General features: G+C 47.3%; 1 protein-coding gene and 1 long non-coding RNA gene across 11 annotated transcripts in view; both read right to left on the bottom strand.

Annotated features, from left to right (window-relative positions):
- The window catches only part of LOC309373294, a 150,005-nt gene that overhangs the window by 73,865 nt on the left and 58,922 nt on the right, over positions 1-17,218 (bottom strand). The gene's annotated exons all lie outside the window — the stretch shown is intronic.
- The window catches only part of KCNQ2 (potassium voltage-gated channel subfamily Q member 2), a 137,573-nt gene that overhangs the window by 72,085 nt on the left and 48,270 nt on the right, over positions 1-17,218 (bottom strand). For all 10 annotated transcript variants that reach the window (XM_081916756.1, XM_081916761.1, XM_081916759.1 and 7 more), the window contains exons 2-7: positions 16,060-16,150; positions 12,664-12,790; positions 11,046-11,221; positions 10,645-10,770; positions 4,296-4,406; positions 713-808 (exon numbers count right to left, since the gene is read on the bottom strand). In XM_081916756.1, the coding sequence (XP_081772882.1) occupies positions 713-808; positions 4,296-4,406; positions 10,645-10,770; positions 11,046-11,221; positions 12,664-12,790; positions 16,060-16,150 (727 nt within the window). The remainder of the gene's footprint in view (positions 1-712; positions 809-4,295; positions 4,407-10,644; positions 10,771-11,045; positions 11,222-12,663; positions 12,791-16,059; positions 16,151-17,218) is intronic.

The following is a 17,218-nucleotide window of genomic DNA, read 5'->3' as shown; positions in this document are numbered from 1 at the left end:
TGGCCAACTGGCATTTAGCAAGGTAGAGGTAAAAGGACAGTTAAGTCCAGTCAAAATCAACTATGGGGTGCGATGCTCATCTCTGCTTTCAGGCCGAGGGAGCTGGCATTGTACACAGACAGCTTTTCTGGGTCATGTGGCCAGCATGACTAAACCGCTACTGGCACAAAGGAACACCGTGATGGAAACCAGAGCGCACGGAAATGCTGTTTACCTTCCCGCCACAGTGGTACCTATTTTTCTACTCGCACTGGCATGCTTTCGAACTGCTAGGTTGGCAGGAGCTGGGACAAAGCAACATGAGCTCACGCCGTTGAACGGATTCGAATTGCTGACGTTCCGATCAGCAAGCCCAAGAGGCTCGTGGTTTAGACCACAGCGCCACCCGCATCCCCACATTTTGCAAGACGCAAACCCGAGTGTTCCCCCACAGAGAGCTGCCCTTGAAGACTCATCCTCTCATGGGACTTCATTTATTTAAAAATTTATATCCCACCCTTCTGTTGCTTATGTTCCACTCGGGGCCATTATCAATTAAAACCAACCGTAAAATACCATTTAATTTTTTTGTTTAGCGTCAGCTTGAGGCTCACCTCTCTCTCTCTCTTCCCTCTCCACCCCCTCCCCGCTTTTGCACCCCATGGGCACAGATTGCAGACCCGAATCTTCCTGTTCCGGCCCCCTCCAAGCACCCACATTCCAGTCTTCTCACCTGGATCAGGCCCGCTGCAGGGTTCCTCCTCTTCTCAAAGTGCTTTTGACGGTGCTGCTCTTGAACCTTCAATGCAAATCCAGAACCTAGAATACCCTGGGAATAAAGAATAGTGCGATTTCCAGTTAACATGGTCAATGGACTCATTTGTCTGACCCTTATACCAGATTCCGGGGAGCGGGAGAGCATACTCCTTTAAGAATCACTAGTAGAAGGGACACATTATCTTCAAGTATCTAGAAAATAAGTGAAAAACACACAGAGGAGGACCTGAATCTATAGAGGCATCTAGGCCACCAACAGATCATGTGACCGGGCAGCGGCAGTCAGGTCACCTGACGTGCCAACACCTGTGTTGCTGCTGCTTACTTGAAAGGAGGGAGGTGGCAGTGGTCAGGGAAGGTTGGTGCAGTACAAGTACATCAGCCCTTGGGTTGAGCATCAGTTACCGTATTTTTCGCCCCATAGGGTGCACCGGCCCATAGGGTGTACCTAGTTTTGGGGGGGGAAATAAAGGGGGGAATTATTTTTTTCCCAGGCTTCCCCCAACGCCAGCCCCCAGAACAGGCAGCTCTCCGCAAGCCGTGGGAGCCCGGAGCGACTTTACGCCAGGCTCCCACAGCTTGCAGAGAGCTGTGCGAAGCCCGGGGCGTGCTCCGCTTTGTGCCCCAGGTTTTGGGATGCAGGCTGCTATGTGCAAGCCTAGGCAGCCCAGAGGAAACTCCCGCGGGCTCCCCAGGCTTGTGGATAGCTTCCTGAAGCCTGGAGAGCGAGAGGGGTCGGTGCGCACCAACCCCTCTCTCTCTCCAAGCTTCAGCGAAAGCCTGCATTCGCCCCATAGGACGCACACACATTTCCCCTTCATTTTTGGAGGGGAAAAAGTGTGTCCTATAGTGCGAAAAATACAGTACTCAGTTTGGGGAGCAGCACAGAAAGCGGGGTTTGCGGCCCCAAATGGCCCCGAACCAGCACGCCACCCTGGCACTGGTTTGGAGTCAATCGGAGAAGGTTGGGTTGTTGGCCCTTCACTTGCAACCCCAGTTTGAGTGTCTATTGCTCAGTCTTTGTGGGGGGCTGCACAAAATGTGGGGATTGCAGCACAAAACCTAGACATCAGTTTGGCGGGAGCAGAGATCTGGAATTTTGGAGTCCCGTACTAATGAAGCTGGCTGATTTTGAAATCCTTTCCTCGCCTCTTCAGTGCTGCGAGAAAGCCCCTTCCACCCTACAAAGGAGATGGGGTTGCGGGCTTCACAGCCCACATGATTGGGGGGATTCCCGGCCATGTCACACCCTGGCCAACCAATCGGCTGGCTCTGGAGGCGTGGCCTGTCCTATTTAAGGCAGGATGCAACCGGGGATCTCCCTCTTTCCCCACCTGCCAGCTGTTCCTGCTTTTCCCACCCTCCCGCCCTATAAGGTTGTCGTTTCTTGACCTTGCTATGGACCTCGGTTGGTCACCGTTGAGGGGCCTGGTAGGAATTTTTCCACTTGGCAAATTGCTACCAGCCACTTGGTTTTCGCCTACCTCATAGCAAATCGTCACAACTTTCTTGGTATTGGCGGTTAGGCATTGGTATTGTTCTGTAGATGGAAGAGGGGAGGTAGCGCCATCACCTGCGCCGCATATTGAAGGGTAGTCTGATAAAGGATTCCAGGGGGTGTGGCCCTATCCGAAGCCTGGGGAGGTGATGACCTAAGGCACGCCCCCTATCGGCAACCCCGGGGGAGTTCCTAGTTGATGTGCATCAGCAGGACTCCACCTACTGGTGGTTAACCCTTCCCGGACTTCAAGCGGACAGGCTGAAGTTGGATATAGTCTGTTAGGACCAATGCCTAAGCCAATACTGCTCATCACCTGTAACCAATAAAGCAGTGGCCTTGTTTAGCCCATTAACCTTAATAATTGTGTCATGTGTCTTTATTTCCGCGAGGGGGCTCGCCAAACAATGCAGCCCTGACCTCCCCTGTAACGTGATAAGGCTGCATTCTCAGATGAGACCTCCTCACAGGAATCAATGGCAGGCTTGTGGCTATCAGGAACGGTAGCACCAGATTGACTCTGCCAGCACATCTGCACTGTGTCGACTTCTTAACCACATCACCCATCAGGAGGTCAGGGCAACAAGGAGGTCAGGGCAACAGCACTTCCCCAACACGTTGCCTACTAGGCAGACTCCCTTCTCTCTTACCCTGGGAATAGGTGTACCTGTGATCTACAAAAGTGATTTCAATTAAAAAACTAAATCCACGGCTGTATGACCTTCCGTGTGGATGGAAAGTGTGGTGGAGCTGAGACCATGTGCCAGCAAAATGTGCAGGGCAAGATCAGACTTCCGAAATATTGTCTGAACTGGACCCAACTGCTGATGATTCAGGAGAGCAACTCCAAACTCAACACCTCTGCAGCAACCTCAGGGGTATGTGTCCTTGTGAAACAGGGTGAGGAACCTCTTTGGCTCCCCCAGGCCAGGTTAGGATTGGCCTCGCTGGCCAAAGGTGACATTGTTAGGACACCTCATGACTGGCAGGCAGCTTGTCCCGCCCACCTGTCAAAATCCATTGAATCGGTAGAACTGCTGAGCCAAGTACAGTGGTGCCCCGCAAGACGAATGCCTCGCAAGACGAAAAACCCGCAAGACGAAAGGGTTTTTCGGGTTTTGCGACGCTTCGCTAGACGATTTTCCCTATGGGCTTGCATCGCAAGACGAAAGCCCATAGGGAAATCTCGGGGACCTTTTTTTAAATGCTGGCGGTGGGGAGCAAAGCCTTTTTCCCCCCTCCGGACTTCAGAAGAGGTCCAGGAAGGCCGGCGGGGGCGAAAGGCTTTGCTCCCCACCGCCAGCATTTTAAAAGCGGTCCGGGATAGCAGGGAAGCACTTCCCGCTATCCCGGACAGCTTTTGAAGGCAGGCAGGGGGGGCAAAGACTTTTGCCCCCCCCCGCCCGCCTTGGGAAGAGGTCCTGGACCTCTTCCCAAGGCGGGCGGGGGGCAAAAGTCTTTGCCCCCCCTGCCTGCCTAACCGGGGGCTTTTAAATCGCCCCGGGACTGTCCAGGGCGATTTAAAAGCCCCCGGACGGCTTTTGAAGCCTCCCCCCGCCGCCCGGCATCGGCACGATGTCCCGAAGCCGAGCGGCGGGGCGAGAAAGCCTTTGTCCCCCCTGCCTGCCTTCCCAGGGGCTTTTAAATCGCCCCGGACAGCGGAGAAGTCCTCCGCTGTCCCGGGCGATTTTAAAATGCCGCCCGCCAGAAGAGGTCGGGGGAAGGCGTTTTCCATAGGAACGCATTAATTGATTTTCAATGCATTCCTATGGAAAACCGTGCATCGCAAGACGAAAAACTCGCAAGACGAAGAGACTTGCGGAACGAATTAATTTCGTCTTGCGAGGCACCACTGTATGGCTTAACTCCCACTCATCAGCTGATGATCAGGGACTAAATCGCTGGCTTGGTTCTCCACTCTTGATGTAGAATAATGAATCATACAGAGTGATGAAGGGGTAAAAAAAAAAAAGACATTTCCCACAAGGCTACTTTCATCACTGAGCTTAATAAAAATGAGCCTTGCCTAGTGCCTACTTACAGCTGGAAGAGCGAAAAAGGAAACGCCAATCAGGGTGAAAGTTGCAGCAAGGAGGCGTCCATTCCAGGTTTGCGGATATTTGTCCCCGTAGCCAATGGTAGTCAGTGTAATCTGAGGAAAGGCAGATATCATCAATAGCGGCTTTTCAAGGGTAATGTTGGTTTGGTGTCTAATAGACTGCACACTTTTTCAAAAGAATAAAATATTTCCATATGAAATTTCACTCCCAATAATTCTTTCCTAAGAGAAATTAATATTGTATCTTCTGACTTTTTAAAATATTTTTATTTGCTTTTCTGTTATATCTTGCCATCAGTACGTACTCTGTTACATTCGTGCTTAAAACAAAAATAAAGGTTATAACCTAAATATAAAACATGAGCATATAATAATAATGGTACCATATCTACATTCCTCTAAGTTGTTTAATTCCTGTATGTCTTTACTTTTACTTCCACTCTTTCCATGATTTCCTATCTCCTATCCTTTTTAACTGTGTTTTCTTATTCTTCTACATTATTATCATTACCTTACATACTGTAATATAGGCTTCTTTCCATGTTTCTGGGATTTTACCCGTTTTTAAAATCTCATTCATCACATCTTTCAATGGGTTTACCAATTGTCCCCTTATTTTTTATATCATCTGACTTTTTAAAAACTAATGGTAAATTTGTGTTAGTCTACATCCCTAAGCATTCATTCACAAGTGGGAATGCTGTTTGGACAAAAAAAATAAAAATATTGGGGCGAACACAGGATTTTTGGCAAAATAATCTGAATTGGGAAAATGGTGTTCTCAGATTTATTTCACTGTGTTCACTGCAAGGGGAGAATGAAACTATCACCGAACGAGAAAAGTACCATCAGTTACAAAAAATAACCTGTCGCATCTGGGCTAGAACCTTTCTCCCTAGTGATACACTTGTTTTGTGTGTGTTGTGGTTGCTTATCTTCAAAAATATTCCAACAAATGAAGGTTCCAAATCCCCACCACATGTTGCAAGCTGAAATGGTACAGCCCAGGTAAATCCACTGCATGACTAATCCAATTATCTGTTTCTGCGACTGAGAATTTTAACCACTTGTTTAACTCTTTTTCCTTGCTGCAGTTCTTCCAGGTGGTCCTTTTCCTCTGTACCCAGGGGAAAGAGGAAAGAGCAGAATGCATAATTTCGGCTGGGGAGGGGCTGAATGTTTGTCCACGGTGGCCTTTCCTCATCCTTATCTGCCCCTCACCTCACTTCTATTTTAGACTGTAACCCCCTTGAGGGTGGGAACCCATCTATTTTTGCCTGTGCAGTGGAGATTTGAACCCTGGTGTCCCAGGTCCTAGTTTGGCACCCGATTCACTGTACCACACTTGCACTCAGTTGCACTGATTACCGTATCACACACACACTCTGTTGTAAATAAAAATATGCCCTTTTCCCTTATGGGATATCCAAGAGCCCATATAGAGTCCTTACATAGGTTCCCTATTGGTAGGAGAAAATAACAGAGGCCAACCAGAGAATATTGAGAAGCAAAGCAGCTAGTAAGCTTGATCTTTATTGATCAATTGCAACAGGGTACTCCCCTCACACGCAGGAGAGGGGACCCCCAAAATTGCTGTGCAAGGGCTTATAAAGACTTTTGAAATTCCCATCCTCTAGATCAAGACCACCCCCAGAAACATTATGCATTCATCACAGAAGCTGTGTAACCTAAGACCACCCCTCAGATAAGGCGGTCTAAAACAGAACATTTGCATGTTGTTTTCTCCTGTCGCTTTGTTTATTTCCTGTCTGGCAGGTTACTTGATAGGATTTCTTGGGAAGCCTGGGCAGTCTTGTAATGATAAGGCTCACACCCTTATTCAAACACAGATTAAGACAGGATTTGTGAAGGAAGAGACAATGGGGAGGCTTTTCCATTTTGACCATGCAGAGAAACATTTGCTCAGTTTAGGAATCAAAATGGTTCCAGGTTGGCTTTCCTGTGCTGATCTATGTACGTGTGGTTATGAACGTTGCCATATATCTAAAAACCATAAAATTCCTGTCACAACACGACAGAAACCTGAGAAGGCCATGTGGGATGTGAAACACAAGAGCAGTCAAGTACAACATTCCTAGAGTGAACATGTTTACACATGGGGAGGAATGTTTGTCCAGCCAGCAGGTAAACTTCCTGTTTCCTTCTGGGCTGGGACAGACTTCCTCTGCATGTGACTAGAGGTGGGCGTGGCCTCACCTGTGCAGGTAACGACAAAAGCACAGAACAGGGCAGCCATCTCTCTCTCTTTGACTACATGCATCGAAGAAGCAACATCTGATTAGCCAAAGATGCTTCCAGCCAAGAGAGGACAAAGGGACTGTCTCCTTATGAGATAGTTTCCAGGTGTATGTTACTTTTCTAAGCTAAGTCTGCCTTCTGGGATCCGATTGTGAACAGAATGTAAGTAAACTCTTTTTATACTTTTATAGAAGACTGTGTTGTGTCTTATCTTTTATGAGGCAATAAGGGGGAAATACCAGAACAGTTATTATGGAGGCTTTAGCGAGCCTGAGCAAACATATCCGCTGTAAGTTTAAAAGGGGGAATGTTACTCTGCTAAATTGTGAACTTGTTTACACAAGTTGGAAAGGCTATAATCAAACAATACATCCTCTCCTGCGTCCCTGAACATTCCCACAGGCCACCCTCTTGATACCTGGAGAGGAAGTGGGCATGGTTTATAGCCAGTGAAGATGAGGATGTGGGTTTGAAAAATCATAGAATTGTAGAGTTGGAAGGGACCTTGAGGATCATCAGGTCTGTTATAAGAAGTTTAAGGTCTCAAATATAGAGTAAATATTCATAAATGTGCACATATCTAAATATATGAACCATGTGTCTGAAATAGTATGGGAGAGCAATCCTGGAGCCATTTTGACTCTCAAACATCCCTCTGCAGTAAGGGAGGCAAATGGGGAAAGCCTTCCCATTGTCCTTTTGCTTGCAAATCGTGTCCTAAGGGCGTATTTGTGTATGAATTGGGTGAGCCTGTGACCTGGATTCAGGAAGTAAAGTATTTATCATCACAAAAGAACGGCCAGACCACCCGGGTAAAGCAATCAGTGACCATTATCAGGTATCCTAGCAGACAGGATTTCTGCTGTAGACTGCCTCCTTGTGATGTATGTATGATGTTTAGGGGGGTGGTCTTGGGCTAATTTCAAAAGTCTATATAAGGGCTTGCGCACCATTGTTCAGGGTTCTCCTCCCTCCTGCATGTGTTGAGTGGGGACCCTGTTGCAACAGTTTATTTCCTTTAATAAAGATCAGGCTTAATGAGCTGCTTTGCTTCTCAATATACTCTGGTTGGCCTCTGTTATTTTCTCCAACTGATAGGGAACCCTCAAGGACTCTATGTGGGCTCTGGAATACCCCATAAGGAAAAGGGAGCAGTTTTTTTCTTATAAGAGGTCCAACCCTCTGCGATGCAGGAATTTGCAGCTGTCCTGTACAGAGATTGAACCTGCAATCTTGACGTTGTCAGCACTGTGCTCTAACCAAGTGAGCTACCCAGTGCAAAGGAAAGGAGATTCCAGAATGGCTGAAAGTTAATCAGGAATCCTTTCACCCCACCAAACGTTATTCGACCGCCATGCACTCCAAGTCTATCCAGTGTGAATCTCTCCAGCACCTCCTGCTGACCTGCTTCCCATTTTAAACAGCTCATTAGCCAGAAGGAACAAATTAATGGCTGCTTCACACCCCCTCATTAAAAGCTCATATTTTCTCCCTTTCTTCCTAGTATTGCAGTCCTAAAATAGGAGCTAGGGGAAGTGGGGAGAGGATTCAGGGATACGGCTAGGGAGGTTGGGCGTTTACTGCAAGGCCAAAATTGCCAAAGCACCTACCCTTCTCGCAAGGCAATTAGCATTTTGCTAATCAATGCAGATCAGCTCTTTTTCAAGCTGGCAAAGGACCCCCAGGCTTGGGTCAAATGGCTTTGTTTTTTCTAGACAGCCATAGTTTGAAAAAAAATTGGCATGCAAGTTTTATTATTGACTCAGCAAATCACATATTTCTTTACTGACAATTGTGACAATTAATCTATTATCATTATTATTAGTTACAGATAGGTAGCCGTGTTGGTCTACCATAGTCAAAAAAAAAAAAATTCCTTCCAGTAGCACCTTAAAGACCAACTAAGTTAGTTCTTGGTATGAGCTTTCTTGTGCATGTATTTCGTATCTGAAGAAGTGTGCATGCACACGAAAGCTCATACCAAGAACTAACTTAGTTGGTCTTTAAGGTGCTACTGGAAGGAATTTTTTTTGTTATCATTATTATTATTAACCCTAGTTTTTCTTTCATTTCTTTTTGCGTGAGCCCACCTGTTATTAAAACTCAATTTTGTAAAATGAGCAGCGGGGAAGAGCAGCAAACAGGTGGAGCAGAGTGGGGAATCATTGCTCACCTGGCTTCCCAATATGGAGATTGCTGCCGGTAACCGAAAAGGTGAAGGTGTGAAGAGGACACTACAGTATGGGCACAGTAGCAGAAGCGTCAAAGAGGGTCTGCCATCGTGCCCACACCGAGCCAACCTCCCCACTTCCTCTTCCTCTTGGTTACCAGGAGCGGCCTCTACAACAGGAAGCCAGTTCACCAACGCTGCCTCAACCAATGCAAAGCATCTAACATCAAAGAAAATAACAACAACAACAACAACAACAACAACAACAACAACAATAATAATAATTTACTTATACCCCACCCATTTTGCCGGATCTCCCCAGCCACTCTGGGCAGCTTCCAACAGGATACTGAAAACATACTAAATAACAACAACAACAACAACAACAACAACAACAACAACAACAACAACAAATTTATTTATACCCCACCCATCTGGCTCAGTTTCCCCAGCCACTCTGGGCAGCTTCCAATCGAGTGTTAAAAACAATACAGCATTAAGTATTAAAAACTTCCCTAAACAGGGCTGCCTTCAGATGTCTTTTAAAGATAAGATAGCTGCTTATTTCCTTCACATCTGAAGGGAGGGTGTTCCACAGGGAGGGCGCCACTACCGAGAAGGCCCTCTGTCTGGTTCCCTGTAACCTCACTTCTCGCAATGAGGGAACCGCCAGAAGGCCCTCGGAGCTGGATGTCAGTGTCTGGGCTGAACGATGGGGGTTCCACAGGGCGGGCGCCACCACCAAGAAGACCCTCTGCCTGGTTCCCTATAAATTTACTTCTGGCAGTGAGGGAACCTCCAGAAGGCCTTTGGTGCTGGACCTCAGAAATACTTCTCTTGCAGCAACACCACATTTTCCCAACACTCAAAATGCAGCATTTTGGGAATGAGGAAATGTCAGCACCGTGTGGTTGCGTTTCTTTCTTTTTCTCTCCCACGTCACGCTTCAGTTGTAGAAATGCGTAGACTATAGGTACATCGTTGGCACCTACCAGATGGTGCCCATCACATCCCTGGCGATGAGTAATGCAAATCTCCACCTACAACATCCATGCCATTTTTAATACTATTTTTAACTTATTATAGGCCTGAGCCGTCTCCACACTGTGATGTTATAATACAAAATATAATACCCTTTTCTAAAAGTCACAGGCAGCAGCATGACTACACCACAAAACGCACACACACACACACCATCCTTGCAAAAGACCTTTGGGATTGTCATTAAAGTCTACAGACTCCACTCCCCCTTGCTGCTTTGCATTCCGCTTGCAAATCTTGGAGAGCAGGCTGCTTTTTCCACCCCCTACGGCTCACTCCGTTGATGTAACAGACTAACTGATTCATTTTTCTTTCCAAACTTGGGAGCCGCTGGAATTTTGATTCGTTCCTCCATCTGTGGCTTCCACGCACTTTGGAATGAAGGCCCAAACTCCTCACCTGAGTGAGATCGAGAAAAACAGGGGAAACAAAAGGGCAACTGCATCTGCCAGAGAACCTCGCTAATTGCCACTTTGTTATTCTCTTAATCCGATAATCTGCGCACAGGAAGACAAAGGCAGAACAAAAGCACCATCTCGCCTTGCTTCTGTACAAAGCTCACAAGTATTCACGCTCTTCTAGCAGAGAGTCTTTGTTAATTTTACAAAGCACACTCACGACTTCCGGGTTTGCAGTGTTTAGGTTCCAAGTTGTTTGAGTACTAAGGCATTTGAGAACCAAAGTACCACTGTATCGGCTATTGGCAAGCAGCCTGAAGGAGATGCACAGTTCACACCATTAACTCACACCAAGTTTGGCCCTCAAAAAAGTCTGAAAGTGCAAGCTGAAATCACAAGAGAAGGAGGAGCAGGAGCAGATATCCACATCATGGCAAGAAATTGACCTCAAGGGGATACTCACCAAGCCCCACCAGAGTGCATCTGCATAGGTGTCAAAGTGATCGTTTTCTCCCTTCTCAGCCAAGTACACCAGGAAGGAGGCTAGAATGAGGCAAAGGAAACCAATATACCAGGCAGTGATCAGCTCCTGCAACACAGTGAAGAAGAAAGAATGGAACAGCACATCTCAAATGCAACGGTTTTTCCATAATGCACAGAGCAGCCTTTGCAAAACAGGTGCCCTCCAGATCTCTGGGACTGCAGCTCCCACGAGTCCTATTTGCAGCAGCAGAAATGTTTGCTCATTTTTTTAATGCTCTCGTGACGATCGTCAGCCACGGCTGATGGGAAAGTGGCACGCAACTTATTAAATCAAATCAGGCTATATAGCAAGGCCTGCTTGCCCAGGTCTCTGCTGCTCACCTTGCTGTGGGCATACACCACCGACCCGAGAAGCTTCCAAGTGCCTCCACGGCGGTCCATTCGGATCATGCGCAGGATCTGCAGAAACCTCAAACTTCTGAGCGCAGAGGTGGCAAAGACATTCCCCTGGGACCCAGCAGCCAGCACAGCGATAGAAGCAATTAACACCATGATGTCTGTGTATGGATAAGCAAAGATGGAATAATAATAATAATTTAATAATAATAATTTATTATTTATACCCCGCCCATCTGGCTGAGTTTCCCCAAGCAAGTATTAAAAACAATACGGCATTAAATATTAAAAACGTCCCTAAACAGGGCTGCCTTCAGATGTCTTTTAAAGATAAGATAGCTGCTTATTTCCTTCACATCTGAAGGGAGGGCGTTCCACAGGGCGGGCGCCATTACTGAGAAGGCCCTCTGTCTGGTTCCCTGTAACCTCACTTCTCGCAATGAGGGAACCGCCAGAAGGCCCTCAGAGCTGGATCTCAGTGTCTGGGCTGAATGATGGGGGTGGAGATGCTCCTTCAGGTATACAGAACCAAGGTTCGTTTAGGGCTTTAAAGGTCAGCACCAACACTTTGAATTGTGCTCGGAAACGTACAGGGAGCCAGTGCAGATCTCTCAGGACCGGTGTTACGTGGTCCCAGCGGCCACTCCCAGTCACCAGTCTAGCTGCCGCATTCTGGATTAATTGCAGTTTCCGGGTCACCTTCAAATTGCACCTCTGCAATTATTACAACCTTCTGCAATTATTACAACCTTCTGCAAGTTGGCTAAGCCATGGGTAGGCAAACTAAGGCCCAGGGGCCAGATCTAGTCCAATCGCCTTCTAAATCCAGCCCATGGACGGCCCAGGAATCAGTGTGTTTTTACATGAGTAGAATGTGTCCTTTTATTTAAAATGCACCTCAGGCTTATTTGTGGGGCATAGGAATTCATTCATAATTTTTTTCCAAAATGTAGTCCAGCCCCCCACAAGGTCTGAGGGGCAGTGGACTGGCCCCCTGCTGAAAAAGTTTGCTGACCCCTAGGCTAGGCATTATGCAAGCTGCTGTGGGCACCGACAGAAAGAATCCACAAGGCTCTCACAATCTATTTGTGTCACAGCACGTCAGTGTGTCGGCTGCATTGTGTAGGTGTGTCGCGCGAACACTCTTATAAGGGGGTTGTTTAACCTCCAGTTTGCTAGTAAAACTGAATTATGGTGTTGCAAAATGATGCACATCTAAAAAGTGTGTCGCCAACATGAAAAGTTTGGAAAGCTCTGCTTTAGAGACTCTTCTCCCAGCAGGAAGATTGAACAATTATTTGTGTTAAGTTGTGGGTGAACATATCAGACAACACAGTGATTCTTCAAAACAGCTCTTGTTTATTCAGAACAGAACTGAACTGATGGGTTCAGCCAGCCTGCTTATATAGAGCTCCACTACAACGCTACAGTAGCAACTTTCTGTCACTAGCCAATCACTGAATGTCACTTTCAATCCCCTATTTGCATATGTGGACCTGAGTGAAAACTATCTACAGTATCCCCCTGCTGGCCAGGGTGAGAACTTCAGTACATAACAATTTGCAACCAGAAGCTGCCAACTCAGCCAAAAAGCCCTTCTTACCGATGACACAGAAGGGTTTTCGGGCGAACTTCAACCTTCCTCTCCAGCCACGGTATCGGCAGCAGCAGCCGGCAGCCCAGATCCTTACAAAATACTCCACACCGAAGACCACAATGGTGACTATTTCCTGCAGCGAAGAAAGTACGATAAATCCAGCATGGCAACACAAGAAAGGTAATCCTTTAGGATCAGGGTGTTCCCAGACAGGGACTTCATTTGCAAATGCATCGCAAAGATATTGCAAATGGGTTGCAAGCAACAGGTTTTTGTTGTTGTTATTTATGGTTGCTGCTTTTGTTTATTGCTGGTGGGGGCGTTTTTTGCTTACTGTATTTCCCCCCAAAAAATCTGGCTCAAATGGGATGGAAATACCATGCCAACATCATCGCATGGCACTGGAGGGAAAACATGCATGCATTAGAAGCAACAAGGCCGCAATAAACTCTCATCTGGAAGCATCCTCGGTTTTGCATGTATACTTTTCCTTCCCCAGAGGTCAACTCCAGAAAGAAATAGGTTTTTTTAGGACTGATCCACAGCCAGGGTGTTTTCAGAACTACCTCCATGTCTTAAAAACCCAATCTGGAGAATATATATTAGCGTTATTTATTTATCCATAATCAAATGCAATTTGGGACACGGGTGGCGCTGTGGGTTAAACCACAGAGCCTAGGACTCGCCGATCAGAAGGTCGGCGGTTCGAATCCCCGCAAAGGGGTGAGCTCCCATTGCTCAGTCCCTGCTCCTGCCAACCTAACAGTTCGAAAGCACGTCAAAGTGCAAGTAGATAAATAGGTACCACTCCGGCAGGAAGGTAAACGGCGTTTCCGTGCACTGCTCTGGTTTGCCAGAAGCGGCTTAGTCATGCTGGCCACATGACCCGGAAGCGGTACGCCGGCTCCCTCAGCCAATAAAGTGAGATGAGCGCCGCAACCCCAGAGTTGGCCACAACTGGACCTAATGGACCTTTACCTTTACAAATGCAATTCCTTCACTTAAAAAAATAAATAAATCTACAAGTAGCTCTTTTTTTTAGTGGATTACCTTTACGATGTGTCATTAGGGGATATGGTCAGGGAGCCAGTATCCTTTCCTATATCCTCAAGAACCCAGGAGCTCACCCCATGATAATTTGCTATCTCTTTGTTGGTGAATGGGTGTGGTTCTCCAGTATCTGATAGGAGGTACCATTACCAAAGCTGGCTATTGCTTACATGAAAATCTTGTCATTCCCTTTCTCCCGTGGCCACAGAGGTGAGATTGTCAGAAATACTGAGCTTTCCTCCCCATATTTCCTCTCTGCCGCGCATTGCAGTTCTTCTGATGAAGATCTTAATGTTATTAGCAGGAAGCATCAGGAGCCACAATGCACTCTGGGAAGCCTGCAAAGTGTCTGCATCAGCAAGAATCCTCTTAGCTATCACTCAACCCACCACCAGCAGCCTAGGAAGCAGTGCAGAGGAAAGTCAAGCTGTTAAAAAGATGCAAAACTAGTCAGCTTTGTGTCGCACGTCGTGGAGGAAGAGAGCACTGCTTTGATTCTACGAATTCTGCAGTTGTCCCTACCCAATCATGACACAGCGATGAAGGCGGGAAATTTAGAAACTATGAGAAGCCAACAGATGCAAATTCAGACATTTGTGACTGCAGCTGCAATGTCCATTTCTGAGATTTCTAGATACCCAAAGCAATAATTGAGGCTAAACTCTCCTCTTAAAGGATATAGCAAATATAAAATTCAGCTTCAAATACCGTATTTTTTGCTCTATAAGACTCACTTTTTCCCTCCTAAAAAGTAAGGGGGAATGTGTGTGCGTCTTATGGAGCGAATGCAGGCTGCACAGCTATCCCAGAAGCCAGAATAGCAAGAGGGATCACTGCTTTCGCTGTGCAGCAATCCCTCTTGCTGTTCTGGCTTCTGAGATTCAGAATATTTTTTTTCTTGTTTTCCTCCTCCAAAAACTAGGTGCGTCTTATGGTCTGGTGCGTCTTATAGAGCGAAAAATACGGTAGTTGATTTGCTTTCCTCAACAGTTCCGTATGATCTTTAAGCTTAAAAGACCAAGAGTCTTTCAGTTTAAAGACCAAGCGCAATGCTTTCCAGTGGGTAGTGCCAAGAGGCAAGGGGCACTGCAGGTGTCAATCACTATCGGGCTTTGAAATGCTGGTATCACTGGATCAAGTTAATCCATCTTATTGAATTAACTGAACACAATAGTTTTCAGTGGGTTTTGAATAAACGTGCAATTAATTGTTACTGTTTTGAGTTTCATTGTGGTATTTTCTTCCTTAGTGAGTCCTGCATACCACCATTCTGAATAATGTTTTTATAGGGTAGGGGGCACTGGGGGTGAGTTTGTGGAACCAAGGGGGAACTCCCCCCCCAAAAAAGATAGAAGTTTGTCCAAGAAACACTTGTCTAAAAAGTCAGAAACACATGTAAAAGAATGCGTTTGGAGATGGACTAGAAATCCTGCCAATTCTTCCCCAAAATAAACTTGATTCATGTTTGGTTCACCCGGCAACTATGAGAACTTCTTCAGGGTGTGGGTTCAGGGATATCCGAACTGATTCAGTGAACTTTGTCAAGCTGCACTCGTTCAACCCAAGCAATGACCATTTCAGAAAGCCACATTTGCCCTCCAAAAGGAAGTTGGGTTACGGGCTTCAAGCTCTCAGCCTCTGCGCGATTGAGGGAATCCCCGTCCGCGTCACCCCCTAGACAGCCAATCGGGGGCATGGCCTGCCCTATTTATCGCTGGCGCAGCTGGGGATCTCCCTCTTTTGCCGCCTGCAGCTACTCCAGTTTCCCACCCTCCCGGTTTTCGTCCTTGACCTTGCTATGGACCTTGGTTGGTCGCTGTTAAGGGGCCTGGTAGGAATTTTTTCCACTTGGCAAATTGGCACCAGCCACTTGGTTTTTCACCTACCTCGTAGCAAACCATCACAACTTTGTTGGTATTGGCGGTTAGGCATTGGTATTGTTCTGTAAATGGAAGAGGGGAGGTTACGCCATCACTTGCCCCGCATATTGAAGGATAGTCCGGTAAAGGATTCCGGGGGGCGTGGCCCTGTCCAAAGCCTATGGAGGTGAGGACCTAAGGCACGCCCCCGAGCGGTGACCCTGGGGGAGTTCCTAGTTGATGTGCATCAGCAGGACTCCCCCTACTGGTGGTTAACCCTTCCCGGACTTCAGGCGGACGGGCTGAAGCCGGATATAGTCGGTTAGGACCAATGCCTAAGCCAATACCGCTCATCACCTGTAACCAATAAAGTTGTGGCCTTATTTAGCCCATTAACCTTAATAACTGTGTCATGTGTCTTTATTTCCACTGGAGGGGGCGGGAACTCGCCACACAACTTCAGCCCTGAGTTCTGTGCTTTACGTTTACTCACCAAAATGTAAAGGGCACCTTCAGAACTGTCCTCATACTCCTCGATGGTTGAAAAGACGGAGAGCACCAAGCAGGAGAAAACGAGTAGAAAACTGAATAGTATTGGGCAGGGGTGAGGGGAGAGACAGAAAAAGAAATGGTATTAATGTTGCAGCTGACATTGCTTCCCGTCCTGCTTTTAACCAGTGTTGTCTAACCATTGTCTAACGCTGTCCACCCAGGGTGAGGATCTAGCAGTGGTGTTGCTTCAGGTCAAAAGCCTATATGAGTGTTTTCTTTTGCCCAGTTCACTGCAGTGGAGCCTCCCCAAATAGTTGGGCGCTAAGCATTTTAAATGCTGGTTAATTGAGAAGGCTTTGGAGGCGCAGGAGCCCGTTCGGGAAAGAAATGTGGCAACTTTGGCCCAGGATGAAGTTTGCCTTTAGTCCCCTTTTTCAACTCCAAGAATACTCAGAAGAGTAGGCCTACTCAGCTCAGTTATGGAAACCAGTGCAACAGCCTGCAGAATATTCCCTGGGTGTGTGTCGTCAGATGAGTTCAGAACAACATTTTAAAAACTACTCATAAATCTGACACGGTGAAGATGGAAATGAAAGTCAACTTTCAGCTGTATTACTGTCACTTTCAAGGAAAGTTGGGTCACCACAGCCAGGCCCATCTTACCCATAGAGGTTAGTGGCGCGGGGCGCCGGGGCACCAAGTTCTGAAGGGCACCAGGCAAGAGTCCGGGGAACACCAAATGAACGCGCTGAGTGAATGAGAGTGCGTGTGCTGCTCCCGCAGAGCATCGCTTTGGTTTTTTTTTCCCTTTTAGCCTGCAGGCGCCAAATTCTGCGGGGCGCCAGAAGGCTAAAAGGGGAAAAACTGAGCCAACGTTCTGTGGGAGCAGCGCACGTGCCCTCACTCACTCGCCGCAGGCCCTCTTGCTCGGTTTGCTGCCTGCCATGGACACTGTGGCACGTAGCGACCAGCTGAGCCGGGAGGCACCACGTCCAGCCTCCGCCTCTTCCCCGCTGATGGAGCCGCCCTCCAGCTGCTGCTACCCATCTCCTCTAGCCCTAAGGTCAACAAGCGGGGGCGCCAGAAGGGTGCTTTGCACCACAGCGTCGGATATGCTTAAGACAGCCCTGACCACAGCTCTCCTTTTTTTTCCCTCAGCC

Source organism: Podarcis melisellensis (genome assembly GCF_964234715.1).
Source record: "Podarcis melisellensis genome assembly, chromosome: 6".
NCBI classification, from domain to species: Eukaryota; Metazoa; Chordata; class Lepidosauria; order Squamata; family Lacertidae; genus Podarcis; species Podarcis melisellensis.
This window is presented reverse-complemented; position numbering and strand designations above follow the sequence as displayed.